The following is an 18,406-nucleotide window of genomic DNA, read 5'->3' as shown; positions in this document are numbered from 1 at the left end:
AGACAGACGGTCAGAAACAACATTGGCCAAACTCCGTCAGGTGGGGGACCAGGTGGGCCGCTTAGTCCGCCGGGTTTCTAACAAGCGCGGGGGGTTACGATGTAAGGACGCCTTGCGGCTGGCGCATGCATTTGTAACCAGTCGAATTCTATATTCGACTCCATACCTCCACCTGCGGAAGCAAGACGAGGATTCACTCGAAGTCATCCTCCGCAAAATTATTAAGCGGGCTCTGGACCTCCCCGTGACCACCTCCAACAAGCGCCTCCTGGGGCTGGGCATGGTGAACACATTTCGGGAGCTCCGGGAAGCTCACCTGACCAACCAATACACACGTCTCTCGAAGACATCGTCGGGTCGCCGCCTTCTTGCCCGACTACACATCCAACACACCACTCTCATGGAAGAGCGCGTACGTATTCCATCCCAGTGGAGATGCGCCCTCCACGTGCGCCCTCTTCCCGCGAACATGAACCGTGAGGACCATAATGGCCGGAGGCTGGCGCGGGCGGAAGCCCTGGCCCGCCACTATGGATCGAAACCCGGCGTATTCTACGTGGATGCCTCCGGCCCCCACCATCGGGGATGGTTCACGGCCGCAGTCGTCCACGAATCCAAAACAGTGAACGGCCTTACTTTCCGAGCCCGTGACATAACACACGCGGAGGAGGTCGCCATTGCTTTGGCTGCATCTCATTCCAATTCAAAAACAATTATTTCCGACTCGCGAGGGGCATGTCGGAACGTCGAGCAGGGCTGGGTACCGTATCTAGCCTACCGCATTCTCCAAAACAGCGTCTATACCGGGGACCCCGCTCACCGGCGTATCGTTTGGGCTCCTGCTCACATGGGCCTTGAGGGAAATGAGGCAGCTGACGCCGCCGCCCGCGCGCTCTCTCACCGGACATTCCCCTCCGACCCCGACGATCAGGAACTCGAATTTATTCCAGCTTACACCTTCAAAGACATCGTTTTACTCTATCAATCTGGCCATGGTCTTTATCCCCGCCCGTGTAAAGGTCTGTCAAAGGCGGAGGAGCGGCTTCTGCTCCGCCTGTATACTAATACTTTGTTGTGCCCGGCAGCTCTTAAACACTTCGACCCTTCTTTCTCGGGCAGCTGTCCGCACTGTGCGGAGAAGTCTTCGGACATCTACCACATGGTGTGGGCCTGCCCCTCCAACCCTGCTATCCCCCCTCACCCCAACCCAACCCGGGAGGACTGGGAGGCGACCCTGCTCGGCTGCTCTGACCTGCAGGCCCAACGGGCCTTGGTCGCACGAGCCCGGGCAGCGGCCGACGCCACTGGGGTCCCGAACTAGGGACCTCCACCTAGTACTTGTGAGGGCTGGCCCCCTTTGGGTCAGCTCATACCTCACCTCCCGAAGTTTATCTGTAAATAAATGTTTTCCACCACCACCACCATGTAGAAAGCACACGCAAGACCTGGGCCCGAATCACAGAACGCTCTCACAAAAGAGCCTCAAAGTCCTGTTCCTATTGGTCGGCCCTGACTGTCGTCAAGACCGACCAACATATCCAACAATTCTGGACAAAAGTATTTTTGAGTGGGAAACTGTTTATCAACGCCATTTTGTTGCGAAAGCAACACTACGCGAGTCACCGAGCCATTTCGCGGAGTTCAGGAAAGGCCATACTGCGCATGCGCGAGGAGCAGTTACGTCACTGCTCCTCGCGCATGCGCAGTATGGCCTTTCCTTGCGCAGTATGTGCGCAGTATGGGCGCACAGCTGGCGTGCCGCCGCCGCCGTCGCTGTGCGGGTGACTCAGAGGAGCCGCCGCCGCGCTCGCCAGTTGCGCATGCGCAGTAGTGGAGCACAGCTAGCATGCCGAGGCCGCTGCCGCTGCCGCGCGCTCTCCATCGACTCCTCCATCGCTCTCCTCGTTGCTTTCGCAATGCTCCATGTTTAACCAGAGCTAGGCCAGTGCCAATTTTTTCATACAATGTAAAATTTCACTATAGCAGTCAATATGTCTGTAGATCATCCGGTGGCAGTCTTCTAATTTTTTTCTATTAGTGTTTTTGCTGCCATCAAAAGCTTTCTCCAACCCATTGCCACACTTCACATAACCCCTACTGCCACTTCGGAGGAGGCCGAAGAGGCCGCCATTGCCCTGGCCATCACCCGCACGGAGGCGCGATATATACTGTCAGATTCCAAAACTGCCATACTAAATTTTGCTCGCGGGAGAGTTCATGTCCCTGCATTTCGCATACTGGACTCCCTCGCCGCGCACCCGCCCCGCCATGTGGAGCTGATATGGGTGCCTGCCCACTCCGGGAATCCCGGAAACGAGGCCGCCAACGCTTTAGCCCGAGCTTCTCTCAACCGGGCACCGGCGGCCTCCGACCTGGGGTTCTCGCGGGAGCGCATGCACTCATTCAGTGAAATGACGCAGGCCTACAAAGCCGAGCGTCGGCTCTAACCCCCACCTCATCCTTCCCTCGACAATTACCATCAGACACTTTGGAGGCGGCTCCAAACACGCACTTTGCCCTCCCCTTATATACGCTTGCGATATCACCCAGTCCACACGAACCCTTCCTGTACCCTCTGCCACCACCCCAAAGCCACCCTCGACCATATTCTTTTCCTCTGCCCGGCGGATCCTCCCCCGCGGGGCCTGGAGCACCTTACCTCATGGGAGGCTTGGGAGACCCTACTGCGCTCCGAGGACCCGGCCAAGCAAGCCATCGCCACCGGCCGGGCTGCCAGCGTCATGAGCCTCCGGGATGGATGGAAACAACTTTATTACACAAAAAAAAATCTTCCAGGGTGGTCCCCTACTGGTCCAGGAGTCCACGGGCTAGTGCTTCGCGTAAAGCCCGATCCACTAGCCATTTCTGGCCGGCGGGCTGAGCGGTCCGTAAAGCAGCCTCCCAGGAAGAATGAGTGGGATTGGGGATGGGGGATACTGCCTTTGGGGAAGGACATTCCCAAAGGTAATGGAAAAGTGTGGATTTGGGCACGCCACAGGTGGGACATGAACGTTTGAGTGCAGTGGGGCCGTGCGGGGGCCCAAGGACCGACGTGTCCAAAACTCCCTTGTTATAAATAAAGTTTTCATCATCATCATCATCTTCATTGGTTTTCTATGGCAGTTTTAACTGTTCGATGCGATCGACAGAAACACTCTAAAAGAAATACATTGCTATGTATCAGAAGAATGGACTATTACCTTCAGTATTTCCATGACAGTGTGTTACAATATTCCAAATTGCAAAATTTTTGGCCGAGAAAGCAGGACATGTAGAGGCCAGGCTTTGAGACTGTTTTGCGCCGTTCTCAGATCCAGAGCAATCCTTAATAGTACCCAGTAGTATTAGTAATAGTACTGAACTTAAGGCGTCACCCGACAACGGCTACCTCGAGTTCCTTCTGCAATTGCTGAGAATGTCAATATGACAGCTCGCGGACAGTTTGCTCTGAGGTGATCGAATCTTTTGTAATTATTACCGCGCGAGGAAATGAGTGATCAGATAACTTATTATTGCACCCGCCGTGGTGGCTCAGTGGTAAGGCGCTCGTATACCTAACCGGAGTACCCGGGCTCGAACCCGACCGCGGCGGCCGCGTTTCGATGGAGGCGAAACGCAAGAGGCGCCCGTGTGCTGTGCGATGTCCCCAGGTGGTCGAAATTATTCCGGAGACCTCCACTACGGCACCTCTTTCTCTCTTTCTTCTTTCACTCCTACCTTCATCCCTTCCCTTACGACGCAGTTCAGGTGTCCCGAGATATGTGAGACAGATACTGCGGCCTTTCCTTTCCTCAAAAACCAATTTACCAATTTATAACTTATAATTATGGAGTGCTACCTACAGTTGCCGACAACCAGACGCACCAACATGTCCAACATTCTCGGGTAAAAATTTTGAATATCGAACAATTGTGAGGTACTGTTAAGGAAATATTGAATGCACTGGTTCATTCTTCCGATGTGTAAAAAATCTTTCTTTGAACGTGCTTCCATCGATCGCATCGAGCAGCTAAGACTGCCATCGAAAACTTATGAAGAATGCTTTTGGCGATAGCAAAAACACTAACAGGAAAAAATACAAGACTGCCGTCGGCTGGTCTGCGGATATGTTGAGAGAGAGAGAGAGAGAGAGAGAGAGAGAAAACTTTATTTGAAGAGGAATTCGGGGCACGCCCCAGGATCCCCGCACGACCCCACTGCACTCAAGTGTTTATGTTCCTAAGGTCCATAACACTGGCAGCACGGCCGGTGGCGATGGTCTGCACGGCCGGGTCCTCTGAGCGCAGCAGGGTCTCCCAGTCATCCCAGGTCTTGAGGTGCTCTAGGTCCCGCGGGGAGGGTCCGCCGGGCAGAGGGAAAGGATGTGTGGGGAAGAAGCGAAGGGTTCCAGGCATAGGGCGCATGCCGGAGTGGGGAAGGAGGGATGATAGTGGGCTAGGGTAAGGGGAGACAGTGTGTCTGTAGTCTGCGCCAGAGTGTTGCTTGTTTGTTATCTAGGGAGGAGTGGAGCGGGGGGGGGGGGGGGTAGAGCTGGTGTGATGCTCTGTAGGACTGTGTCAGCTCGCTGAATGTGTGCATGCGCTCCTTCGTGAAACCCCGATCCGAGGCCACCTGAGCCCGGTTTAAAGAACCTCGGGCTAAAAGGTTGGCGGCCTCGTTTCCGGGGTTCCCGGAGTGCGCAGGCACCCATATCAGCTCCACTTGGCAGGGTGGGGGTGCATCGGGCGAGTCCAGTATGCCAGAAGCAGGGACATGGACTCGGCCTCGAGCAAACTTTAGAATCGCAGTTTTCGAGTCACTTAAAATGTACCGCGCTTCCGTGCGGGTGATAGCAAGTGCAATGGCGGCTTCCTCTGCAGCCTCTGGGGAGGTGTCTGGAGGGAGAGGCAGTGTGAGGAGGGCAGATAAAGAGTCCGCCACACCTGCTGTCGCTTCATCACCCGTGCAGGCAGCATCCACCCATACGGCGTCCGGCCCGGAGCCGTACGCTCGATGGAGTGCCTTCGCACGGGCTCTACGGCGCTGCTCATGGTGTGACGGGTGCATATTCATCGGGAGCGGCCTGATGAGAAGCTCTCGGTGAAGAGGTCGTGGGATGGCGGGGAGGGTTGGGTCGTTGGCCGGTATTCTGATTCCGAGAAAGTCCAGGCTATACCGACCTGTGGAGGTTTGTGTGAGCCTGATGTATTGGGCCTGTCGGTGGACCTCCACCAGTTTCCCGATCGTGTTGTGGAGGCCCAGGCCTAGTAATCTGTCTGTGGGTGTGTTGAGGGGAAGATGAAGTGCTACCTTGAATGCCTTGCGAATCAAAGCATACAAAGCGTTTATGTCATGTTTGGATAGCTTTAAGTATGGGGTAGTGTACAACACACGGCTCAGGACAAAGACATGAATGAGGCGACATAGGTCGCGCTCCTTCATGCCTCTATGATGTCCCGAAACCCTGCGGATGAGGTGCGATATCGCGCCTACAACCTGCCTGAGTTTCTTGAGGGTAGTGGTGTTTTTGCCGTTGTTCTGGATGTGCAGGCCCAATACACGGAGGGTGCCAACCTCAGGTACCGGGTCGCCATTCAGTTCAATGGTAATGGGGGAGCGGGAGCAGCGGTAGTTCTTAGGCCGGATGAGGAAGAGTTCGGACTTCTCTGGGGAACAAGACAGTCCGATGGTCCGTGCGTAATTCTGGGCGAGTGTGGCTGCTTCCTGTAAGGTGTTCTCTATGCCGCGGTCACTGCCGTGGTTGGTCCACAGGGTGATACCGTTGGCATAAAGAGTGTGCTTCAGGGGGGGAATAGTTGCCAATTTTCGGGCGAGGGGATGAGGGTAATGTTAAAGAGAAAGGGGGAAAGGACGGATCCTTGAGGGGTGCCGATACTCTGAAGCGTGTAGGAGGGGAAAGACAGATGGCCGAAGTGTATCTCAACCGTGCGGTCAGTGAGAAATGCTTGAATGTAGGCGTACGTGCGCACACCCACATTCAGTGGGGACAGGGCAGTCATGATCGCCTGATGTTCAGTGCGATCAAAAGCTATGGATCTTCCCACAGCTAAGACTGCATTGGTGTGACCTGGAAGAAGCGGGTCGAAAAGGTCGTGCGTGAGTTGGACATGAATTCGATATGCGGCACCGCTATCCCGTACACCAGTGTCTTAAACTTACCCAGGCATGCCCTACCTTGCATATACAGGCTGGACCACGCTTACCGGGAACACTGGAGCTCGTGGTTTCTTCGGCTGCAGCAGCGCCATCTACAGGCACCTCGCATAAGAGTCGTTACCGCAGAGTGTGAACTACAGCACCCATACTCGCTGATAGGACTCCAGCTACATGATTTCGTGCAGTTGGCTCTACGCTAGCCTCAGAACCACTCACTCATGCGTTCCCGGTAATTCTGTCATTATGCCGGGCTCCTTGACATGATTCATTCACACATATATCCTCTTCAAACTCTCTCCCACCTGTTTTCATGAAGGTGCGTTTGACGGATTCATCCGCATCAGCACCGAACATGCACACTAAAAGTGTGCCTGCATTCAGAGTTGGGTTGTTCGGTCAATATGTACCCGAATGCTAGCCCTGAATAGCTGGCGTATGGTTAACAAAGCTTTGTTCTTCCTTTTTAAGGCGAAAGCCTTTAATGCCTCATCGTTGTCGACAGAAGGCTGTCAGCAGAGCTGTCACGCTTTTCGGTTGGTCGAAATGGTTATGACGTCAGAGTGCGCGGATTCGAAGTAATGAGGTCACCCACAGATGCCTGACGCCCCCTTTTGGAGCAGACGACAACTAATAAAATAGTTACCGTCCGCTCCGACAGGGGGCGTAAGGCGTCCGTGGGTGACCACGTTACAAACCTCATTACTGCGAACAGAGCCACGGATACAACCGAACTCATCGAAGCAGAGACAGAGTAGTGCTAAAGTAGCAGTCAAAGTCGGCAGTCAAAGTGTGCAGTTTTAATGTGTAGTCAAAGTGAGTAGTCAAATAAAGCACTAACACAGCACAAACAGTCTCGCAGTCATTGCCGAACAGTGCGCCAGGAAAGGATTTCGCCTTGCAGCACTTTAGAGAGCCAAAGTGCCCCTTGAATTTTCTTAACGCCTTACCTTGACTAACGGCTTGACTCATGTGTTCACCCAGACAGACAGAAAAGGCTATGGCGGGACTGGAAAAAGAAAGTAAAATAAAGAGAACCCGCCCATTCTCCCTAGAGTGAGACACCGCGGCTTTCGTCGTATTCATCAATGTTGCATTCTAGAGGTCGAGAGGAGAATGGAATTTGCATCGTGGATCCTGGTCAGTTGGCTCTCTACATTCGACGATTACCCAGAAAAACTTACGTCTAGGTACCGGAAGTCGGTTCTCTGGAGATGTTCGAAATCTTCGTCAATCCTGTCGATGTTCAGGATGCCGAAGTGGACGAAGTTGTCGCGGAAAAGGATATGCATCGTTTTTAGGAGCTTTGATTCCTCTTTCTCCACGATATCCCCGATGGCGCTGCGCAGAGCCAAGAATATGACAGAGAAAGAGCTACTTTGCCTTGAAGGGCAGTGAATTGTAATCCACGGTTGGTATCATTTAAGAACAATACAGGTGCCAATGGCCCAACTTTCCTCAGGGTACAGAATTCCATACACTCTAAAGAAGAATACGGCTATTTGGGAGTAAACAGTGAGCAAGCTGTCCTCATGAAGCATTGAAGGTCATTGTCAATGTGGTGCCCACTGTCTCAAATCAAATATCAAAGTCAAGGTCAGACACCGATAGTCATACTCATGTGATCACGTGGCCATACTACCATTGCTTGGGCCATACCACCACGCAGTTAAGTTCGGTATGACATTCTGAGGCATTGAAGGTCATTGTCAATGTGGTGCCCACTGTCTCAAATCAAGTGTCAAGGTCAAGGCCAGGCACCAATGGTCAGTCATATGATCAGTGGTCATACTACCATAGCTTGGGCCATATCACCACGCAGTTAAGTTCGGTTCGACCTTGTGAGGCATTGAAGGTCATTGTCGATGTGGTGCTCACTGTTTCAAATCAGATGTCAAGGTCAAGGTCAGGCACCAATGGTCATACTCGTGGGATCACGCGGCCATACTACCATAGCTTGGACCATACCGCCACACAGTTAAGTTCGGTTTGACCTTGTGAGGCACTGAAGGTCATTGTCGATGTGGTGCCCACTGTCTTAAATAAAATGTCAAAGTCAAGGTCAGGCACCAGTGGTCATACTCATGTGATCACGTGGCCATACTACCATAGCTTGGGCCATACCACCACGCAGTTAAGTTCGGTTTGATCTTGGGAGGCATTGAAGGTCATTGTCTCATCCAGTTCGAAATCGGAAGTTTAGCCAAGAGTAGAGCTCTCGCTAATAATAAAAAAAGCAAAAACACCCGTTTGACGTGCGCTGTGCGATGTGAGCGAACGTCAAACAACCCTAGGTCTTCGAAATTAATCCGAAGTCCTCCACTAAACAGCACCTCTCACAGCTTACGTCCAGCTTTGAGGCGATAAACCTCTCACATCATACCTTTAGAACTCTGAGGTTAAATGAATTAAACGAAGTTCAGTGGCTAAGCTGTGGAGAGCCATAAAGGAGCTAGACACCGCAGCGGACACGGGACAGAGAAAGAAGACGACGCCCTGTGTCGTCTTCTTTCTCTGTCCCGTGTCCGCTGCGGTGTCTAGCTCCTTCATGTCTCACCAACTGGCCTACACATCTACCCTCCTAAGTTATGAGAGCCATAAGTCCCGAATAGAGTCCGCTTACCCTAAAGCCATGGAGGTGCCCATTGTAGTGATATTGTAAGTTCTGGCGGCCTCTTTGAGCGCTTCAAAGGCTTCCATGCCGTGGGTGGGTATTATTCGATGTCGTTGAACGTTGTAGTATACATCCGTGTAGAAGATATAGTCACACAGGCCATCCTGGGGAACCATGGCTATGTCAACTCCGGAGACGCCGAAAGTGCAGGTCAGTCGTACCACTGCGAAAGGGAGTAGGCGGTGGGAAAATCAGAAGAGAAATCAGCAAAATGAAGGACTGAAAAAATGGGCCGCTGTTTATATTAGCAGCGTTTGTCCCTTAATTGTTATTTAACATTAATAGACTTCAAACAGTGAATGATGAAGATTGCAGGCAGTTCCCGTTATTTTTCGAATTATGGTCGCGCTGGCTTTCAAGAGTGCATGTTTGCGTTTCGATACGCTCGCTCAGGTTCGTCCGCGTCGTTTTTTGTTTTGTTAATTTACTGCTAAGAAAAAATAATGGTGCGTTAAATTTTATAGCGATTTCAGCTAGACGAAACCCGATGTAACCGCCATTATCATTACCATCAGCCATGTCGTGTTCCCTGAAAGAAAAAAGGCCTCTAGCATATACGAGGGGGTACCCAAAAGAAACCGGACTTATTTTTGTTTGAACTTATTTGTTCACATTTTAAGCACAGACCTTCAATATCCTTCAAAGTATTCCCCACGTGCAATGATACGCTTGTCGAATCTTTCATCCCATTTTTCAAAACATTGTTTAAATTCATCTTTTGTTATGCTTGACAGTGCCTCCGTCGTTTTTTCTTCACCTCAGCAACATCAGCGAAACGCTTTCCATTCACCTATTTTTTCATTCTAGGAAACAAAGAAAGTAGCACGGGGCAAGGTCGGGAGAGTATGAGGGTTGAGGAATAGGGGTCATGCCATTTTTGGCCCAAAATTGTCGTAGAGCAGGGGCATTGCCATGATGGAAAAACCAGTTACCCGACCGCCACAAATCTGGCCGCTTCCACCGCACACTGTTGCCCAGTCTTTTCAAAACATCCAAGTAGAAAGCCTGGCTAACTGTCTGACCCTGCGGAACAAATTCTCAATAGACAACTTCTCTCACGTCGAAAAAACAAATCAGTATTGTTTTGAGGTTTGGTTTCACCTGACGAGCTTTCTTGAGGCGAGGTGAATTTGAAGTTTTACATTGGCATGATTGTTGCTTTGATTCAGGATTCGGTTCAGGAACACTTCATTTGTCCCCATAGCATCGTCCTTGTACGTGTTTCTTAATATTTCAAGAGTTTCCATTCAACTTTTTCCGAGCAAAAATCAGAATTTCACCGCCGCACGCTGTTCACGAAAATCAGCCATTGCAAAAACGACATTCACACAAAACAGTCGTCACTCAAAAACTCTGCCTAAACTAGTCTGACCTCCTTCAACGACGGCACTGGGCCTACTGACTCTGGAATGTTCGTTCTATGCGCTGCTAGTGCCAAAACGCGGTACCACAGAAGATTTGCCGACCAAAAAATTTAGTCCGGTTTCTTTTGGGTACCCCCTCGTATACCCCAAACTAACCGTGCCCTACGCCCGTGGTGGCCACCAGGTAGCAGCACTCTTCCAAATCTCCTCTCCCCATCTGACTCTCTCTCGTCCTGATCTAATGTCTTGTCTTCCTTGGAATCCACTTTCTGTTTACAATGGACCGTCGTTTAGATGACCAGCGTGTCACGCACAGTATGGCTTCAAAGAACATTAGTCCTAAGGCTTGTTCTCCTTTCCGCACCCTTTATACTACATCCGACTTGGACCTCCAGAGTGCTCTATTTTTTACTGTGACCGAGCTATCATCGCCCTTCGCTTGTATAACCAGTTTGTGTTTCACTTCATACAAGTATGCTTATAGGTTAATAAAGAGCTGCAGCAGTGAGCGGTCAGCATGCCTTGCTGATTTACGAGGACTTCCAAAAGGGCATCTCAATCATACCGTCAGCGTCATAATATCTGAGTACATTTTATGGTGTTCTGTGCGTCATTAATTCTTTGTGTTACACATGCGTGTAATGTACCAGTGGTTTTTCAGCTCTAATCTTTTTCTCCTTGTAACACAGCATTACTGTTGCGTTGTAGGTAAGTCTATATATTATTGTATATTGCTGATTACATGACCTGTCTGCATTGCTATGAAGTATTGCTGTCACTGTTGCCTTGGGGGAGGCCGGTTCAGGCAGCCTTGCGAATGAAAACGATTTTATCGATTGATTGATTTGTTTATTGATGATTTAATTTATCTATGCTTTCGTTAGTTTGTACACATAAATATTTGTACTCGACACCGTGTACCCTATAGTCCCGCATTTCGACGTCATCGAACCCAATTTATGGGCGTTAAAATTGTAACCTTATGCATGATCTTCAGCTGTGGATATATTTATGACTTGCCGGAAGACATTGTTCCACTACTGCACAACGTTCAGCTTGTACGAGAAGCTTTAACTTGCATTTATTTTTTGACATCTTCTTTGAATATTTGCTTCACAGGTGGCGAGTAGCAGCTGAGGCAGCAGTCAACTCCGTTGCTAAATTTCTGTATCCCTGCTGGAGGTATACATGGACCAAACATCCTGGCACGAATTTCATGCACTCTTATTTCGTAAAGACCGTGAACAGAACCAGTGCACTTAGAACCAGCGCTGCGCGCAGCAGTTCACCGTGATATACAAACCGGAAGAGACATTTATACCATCAATGTACGGAACATGAGGCTGCTTGTTGATATAGGAGTTCTACATTACTGCAGAGCCGCGTGGTCATCTCGGCACTATAGCATCTATCGAAAGTTGGTTAGAAGCGTTGTTTAGTTTTGTGCACACGAGCATTACAGCGACACTTACTTCTAGCGGGCGTAGTCGTCGTTCCAGGAGTCGTCTTCTTGGTAGTGGTCGTCTTCCGAGTCGTCGTCCTAGTTGTCGTAGCCGCTGGCGCATCGCGAGAGAGGACAAAACTATCAGTGGACACGATAAATGACCACCAAATCTGTGGAGACTCGCCCCACTTCGTCTCCTTCGCTTTGTTTCCCCGTTATGAATCTCCCTTAGTTTTTAGTTACCTTAACTAACAAGAGAGGGCGCCGGCGTCGCAGTGACACTAAAGTCACTTGAGTGACTTTAAGTGACACGAGCGCCATGGATGGTGTGATTGCTGCGCGCACTCGCAGGGGATAGCTCTTTCTCCTCAACTCGGGAACTCGTCGCGTGCAGGCGTGTCGGCACGATGCTTCGCTCTCCGCCAGCGGGGCGAGGCCTCGTCGGGGGAACTTTTCCCGCTAGATCATCCCGTCCGGACTCGGAGTATCTCCCCTACCCTAGCTTGGGCGAACGTTCGCTCCTAACCTTGCTGGTGAGCCGGACAACCTCGATTCTTTAGCGTTTTTTGTTGCGAGCAGGCGTTATTGTTGTTACAGCAATAAATGCCTTGCTTGTGTCAGTGTCGTTCCTTTGTTCCCTCAGAGCAAGGCCCGCCGTGGTCGGCGTGCGCTCGGTAGTGCCCGCGATCACAGGGTGGGGCCGGCGGTTTTGAACTGTGTCGGCCGTGGTTAAGGGGGGAGAACGCATTTACCCCCTTTATTTGAACCCCATAAACTTCAGCGTGACGTAGGTTAACCTTCGGCTGACTTTGCGATTGCGGGAAATGTCAAGCTCGTTTACTATAGCCACATGTCACATTTTGCCCTACGAAAACCCGGTAGGCTCGCGTTGCCGCCGGGTTCAGACTCTGTACCAACCGTTTACAAGGTGTACAGCTCAGGGTCCCCCTTTGCCGTTTAAGCATAAGTCATCGATGCAGGGTCGGTACTTATCAAATCAATGAATAGAACATAAGCACAAAGCACCAAGTCTGTGCATGTGAAAATAGCGGTAGACGTCAAAATTAGAAGTAAAAAGCGAGAAAAAGAGGCAAAAAGAGAGGCAAACAGTCTAAAGTGAAGCAAATAGAGGCGACAAGTGTGAAGGAGGCCTCATTGCTTCCGCATTCTTCCAGTGCGGGTTGCTGCAGTGATCTCTAACGTTTTCAATGCATGGTATTCCTTATACCTATTCACGTGAGCTTTGTTCGTGTTCATATAAGGCATCAATCGGGGGACGATTGGGCAAAAATTGCGCGAAGACGGCCGAGTAAAAATATAGCCGCAGAGCACATTCCACGCACTATAGCGAACTTCGTCGTGAAAGCTCTTAGCGAACTGTTAGGTTGAACATCCGTTCAGTGAAACTGGCTATGTGCCCAATATGAAGATGTAAACGGAGGTCGTAGGTTTGGATATGTGTATGATAGGTGCTTCTTTCAGCGAGTTTGGTGCCGCTTTCTGTGCGTAACAAGTGAGCTCGAAAATCGAACTGCATCACGCACATGCTCATTATGCCGCATCATTTTACAGCTGAGGATTCCCGTCGTTCAGTAACAATATCACCGGGCGTCTTCAGCAGCCCCTGAACGGTAACGGTCTTGTGAAGGCATGAAGGGCGACGGTTTAATGACATCCTGAAGGGCAACCGTCATTTTCATTGTTACCTAAATGATTAACAAAGGGAACAAATAATGGTATCTGGGCTTATTTTGCTCCAATATTCCAGCTTGCTGTTCCTTTAGCGGCCGTGCAAAAGTTAAGGAACTTCACACACTCATTGTTACTTCTACTGGATATAAGGGTACAAATTTGCTTGCATTGTTTAAATTTCACTCAGAGGAAACCTTGAAATGTTTTATTTTATGTAATATTACTTGTACATTAGTGTTGGTAGCAGTACTCGCACTTATTTTATGTACATTATCTGCTTTTGGAGCTGCAGCCACGCATGCTCAATTCTTGGGCTCCAAAATAGCTGTTGCGTATGAGTCCGTACAGTGTTTGCGATTTTCTGTTGTACACATGTAAGGTAAATAAACTGAAACTGAAACGCGCCTCACTTCACAAGTTTCTGCGGCAACAGAGCAACAACCCCGTACCTAGCTGCAGACATCTTGCGTGTTTTTAAGACTCGATCGCTCTGTCTTTTCTTGTCTTCTTTCACTCTCTTTCTTTTACTACAAGCCAACAAACGTCTCACTACGCACACTTCGACTTAATGCTGCCCAATCTCTGTACAGCCTGCGAGTGGAGGCGGGTCTGCAGGATACTTACTCAGCACTCTAAGCAGAATGGAGTGAAAGGAGAGCAAGCGGTCCTCTAGCTAGGGAATAAGGTGTTCTCTAGAGCACCCCCATTTATAAAGAAGGAGCGAGCCAGAGCACAGTGTAGTCCCTTTTTATTCCCATATAGCCGTATTCGTCATTAGAGTGTAGGGCTTATGTTCCTTTGTAGGGGTTGACGACCAGAGTTATTGAGCATTATAAACCGACTGACAGAGAGTCGTAGCACAGAAAGACGAGACATGAAGAATGGCCGAGATGATGCTTAATTGTTGTCTCGACTTTCTGCTCCGCGAATCTGTGTTTGTGGGCCAGCAATTAGAAAAAGATTCCATTTTGCCCATCTCATAAAGCAGTCTCTCGGCATTCAGGGTTACCCCAGTACCGGGCCTTGATGGCATTTATAGCCGCCACCGGTTTGCGTATGCATATCTAACTCTCTTATGCCGCAGGGCATATTTGCACAATTAAAAAAAATAAAGCAGTCTTCCAAAACCCTTCTATTAAAGCGTTCAAAACACGTATTCACCGAGCCTAAGTCGTTTCGAAGGCGTCGCTATTATTCTGAGATCCAAAAAGTAACAAACGCCGTCGTCTCTTTCCCTCTTACCTGTGGAAGGAGTCTTTTTCTTCGTACCGATGTATGCTGGAGAGCTACCGTCCGAGGAGACAACGCTGCGACCACCGCTGCTTTCGTCTTCATCGGCCTGCTTGTCTGGAATTCAACCAAGTGCAACACAGTGGGTTACGCACCTATACGCAACAGAAAGAGCCGTTAGAAAAAATATTACCGAAGACACTTTGAAAATTGTAAAGTGAGCTTGGCGAAAGCCTTGTGGTCAACCCACTGCCACTTCCCCGAATCGCTTGGTGCGGAATCACTGGGCCGCTTCGGAGCCATGCGTCTCACTCACTCAACTGCAACGAGACGTCTGGCGAAGGAGCGGCGATGCAGCTGCCACCGCCGACGCGCGCGTTACAGTGTACGCGCGTGTTTGTTCTACCGCTACTGTGTGACGTCACGGTTGCTATGCGCAGCTGCGCCCCCCACCGGCGTGCCGGTTGCTAAGGAGGGGAGGAGGTTGCGCCGCTGCGCGGAGGAGAGGCCACAGTTGGCACGATTCCAGCGCGCGGACGGACACCGCGAGCACGAGCCATTAAAGGCTTTCGCCTTAATATCTCGCGTGGTTTTCGCTACGGTTTTGGTTCGAGACTCGGTTTTCAAACTCAGGCGGGCTTCATACAAAGATCGGTGCAATCGGTGAATGGGGGCCTTGGTTCTAGCGCACAGCAACTGGAAAGGACACTTAAGCGGCGCCTTGCGTTAGTCCATATATGCGAAATTGGTCATTATCTACTCTATATTCATAGACCCGTGGGAGTCCTTATACCGCTCCTGGCGTAGTGGTGTAACGGTTAAGCTATGCGCCACTCACTTCCCTGCGATCCCTACTGAAAGTTTCCATATGACGAGTTCCATAATTTCATACGTTTCCGTAAGAAATTTTATGGAGTCAGTATGGATAATATAGAGTCGTTATGTACTATAAAAAGCACGTATGGGAACTTACAGGCGCTATGTGACGTCATGCACACTGTATAGAAATCGCATGGAATTTATGTGGAATGCTTAAAGACTCCGTACAGACAAGATATGGATTTCCTTATATTTATCAATATTTTGTGGGCACCATATTCCCAGAATTCCATACGAGAGGCTCATATAGAACGTTTCAGTAGGGATGGCAGGTGCTGCCGCCGGTGGGGCTTGTTAGACTCCATGCCGCTAGAAGGCAGGCCAGGGCAGACTATGTGAAGCGGAACCTAGCCACAATGGAAAACACAGTATACACAGACGCGGCCCTCTATCCATGGGACCACAGGACCAGAAAGTTCCGAGTCGCGGCAGCAGTGGTAGATTACATGGGGGAACCAATTAGCAGCGCGACATTAAGAAACTGTACGGTAACGGAGGGGGAGGAAGCTGCCGTAGCTCTAGCGGCGGCCGAAGGTTACCGTAGCAACAAGTCTTTGATAATCCTAACAGACTCCAAAGCAGCATGCAGGAACTACATACAGGGCAAAATAAGCAAGGAAGCGCTGAGCATCCTCCTCGAAGCAAAGCTTCCAAATAAGACCTTAAGACACAGGATTTCCTGGATACCGGCACACACCGGGATAGAGGGTAACTCGAGGGTAGACAGCCTAGTTCGCGAGATCACGAGCCGAGCAGGGCAGTCAGAAACCCTGGAGGCCCCCATGACGGTGGAACCAACGTACGCAGAAATATTAAACTACTACAGAGGGTGGAGATTCAAATACCCACCACCCCACACATCATTAACACAGCCCGAGGCGGTCTGCTGGCGGAGACTGCAAGCAGGGACTTTCCACAATTTATACATACTACATAAAATGTTCCCTACACAATACAGGGACACATGTCCGTGGTGCGGAGCAACCCCCACGCTATATCACATCACATGGGAATGCGAACGTAACAGAGCATTTCACAAGCTAAATGACCCGAATGCGGAACAATGAGAGGGCCTGCTGACCAGCAGCGAGCTCACGGCCCAAAGGGCACTGGTGCAGCACGCCTGCGAAGCAGCAAGACTCAGCGGTGCCCTGGAATAGGGGCGCCGACCTTGTGAAGAGGCCGAAGACATGACGACATCGGCCCACCGCTAAAACCTGATTTTTGGAGCAATAAATGTTTTTCACTCACTCACTAGACCCATGTTGCTCCATCCGAGCAACCTATCGCGAGCGGTGATGAATTGAACTGGCACGGCGATACTAAAAGAACGAAGCAGAGACTATATTGAAGCTTTTCTATTCCATATGTGATCAAAAACCTATTGGTGACGTGAAAGCCGCCCTTCGGCTGCTAAAACGGCAACCAAAGCTACATTGCAGAAGGAATTCAGTCACAAATTATTTCTTGTTCGTCGGCGAATTCCGCGTGATGATTATGTTTATTGATGTCTAGAGCACCAAAGAATGAACACTCGGTCAAAATCGGGTGCCTTCAGACCTAGCTGCTGTGGCGCACTCACCGCCAGAATGTTCCGAGGACGTCGTAAAGTACGTCAGTCCAATTAGCAGAACCAGCCCCACGATGAATGCGGTCCCCATAAAGGCCATTCTCGACCAGTTTTTGCTTTCCTTGCCACCAGCTCTGGGAGCGGCTCTGCAGGAAACAAAATCGGGTAGCGCGGCCGCACCTTTAGGCCACGTTAACATCTGTCGAAGATCACCGCTTGGAGCGCTAGATAGATAGATAGATAGATAGAACTTTTATTCACGTCAATTGCCAGACAACATAAATCAGGCCTACCAAAGCCTCAAAGGGCTTGAGTGGCAGCGCCTGGCAGACAGCTAACATTGGCAAAACGAAGAAAAATAGAGACGTTGCAATGAACTTTGCAAAAAAAGAAAATGGTCACCAAACAGAATGAAACAAATATATAACTATTACAACATCAAGAAAGATTACAGTGATTTGAAATTAATACAGTAAATAGCTGAAATAACTACGGGGCAGGAAGCAACACGGAGACATACCGCAAAGTTTTTTTCAGGGTGTATTTAGTTTTCATGCGGAGTACAGTAGGAGCGCTGAGTTCTCAACAAGCATAGTCTTGTAATAAGGGAGTAATTACTCATTGACATCCACCCGGTCAAGTATAGTCTTCTCTTTTACGCTCTGAAGAGATTATTTATAGATTGTCTGAAGAGCAGAAAACAAAAACTTGGGGGCCTGAAGAATATTCCTAAAGAAAAAAAATGAGATAGCGTTTAGGTTGAGTGCCACGATGTTTAAAATGAGCTTTTAGTGTTTCTAGCAATATTCCCGCCAAAATTCCAGTTGGAACCGGTTGCATTGTCCTTAAATGATATGCATCAGCCATCACCTTCCAGAATGTTCGAGTGCTTTGGATTATTATAACGGATCATACTAATCCTACACAATAATCCACCCCAATGCATCCACTAATTCGTACTATTTTGGAGGTGCTCTATGGTTGGCTGATTCGGGATCACGTGCCAATGAAGACCTCATCTCCCAGTTGACCAGTGAGGAAATTTTAAATTCGGTGGTGCTCTCTGATTGGTCACTTAGTTGGGGTGATGTGACTACACTGACGTCACCAAGGTCACGTGACCCTAACTGATCAATGAGGGAATTTTGTCACGGAGAAACCGGGAACTGCATGGCGACAGCGTTAAAACAACTGGCTGGTAGCATTCAGCTTTTTTCCTGTGATCTTAAACTGCTACTAGACCACAGCCTGCTGGCATCTGGATAACTGCTCACTAAACATCAGATAGTATTAACTTAGCGGAATGAAGGAACATTTTCACTGAACCCGAGAAAGCATGGGGGTGTGCATTTTTTATTCTTTTGTTGCGGAAGCAACACCACGCTAGGTGTGAGCGATTT

General features: G+C 49.7%; 1 protein-coding gene across 1 annotated transcript in view; it reads right to left on the bottom strand.

Moving 5' to 3' along the window:
- The window catches only part of LOC149366530 (uncharacterized), a 52,144-nt gene extending 35,038 nt beyond the window's left edge, over positions 1–17,106 (bottom strand). Inside the window, exons 1-4 of the mRNA XM_089571233.1 lie at positions 17,019–17,106; positions 14,570–14,674; positions 8,777–8,990; positions 7,338–7,494 (exon numbers count right to left, since the gene is read on the bottom strand). Of these exons, the coding sequence (XP_089427359.1) occupies positions 7,338–7,494; positions 8,777–8,990; positions 14,570–14,674; positions 17,019–17,106 (564 nt within the window). The remainder of the gene's footprint in view (positions 1–7,337; positions 7,495–8,776; positions 8,991–14,569; positions 14,675–17,018) is intronic.
- Between the last annotated feature and the right edge of the window lie 1,300 nt (positions 17,107–18,406).

The sequence above is a fragment of the Amblyomma mixtum genome, chromosome 1 (genome assembly GCF_055824585.1).
Source record: "Amblyomma mixtum isolate Tamu chromosome 1, ASM5582458v1, whole genome shotgun sequence".
In the NCBI taxonomy this organism is placed as follows: domain Eukaryota; kingdom Metazoa; phylum Arthropoda; class Arachnida; order Ixodida; family Ixodidae; genus Amblyomma; species Amblyomma mixtum.
This window is presented reverse-complemented; position numbering and strand designations above follow the sequence as displayed.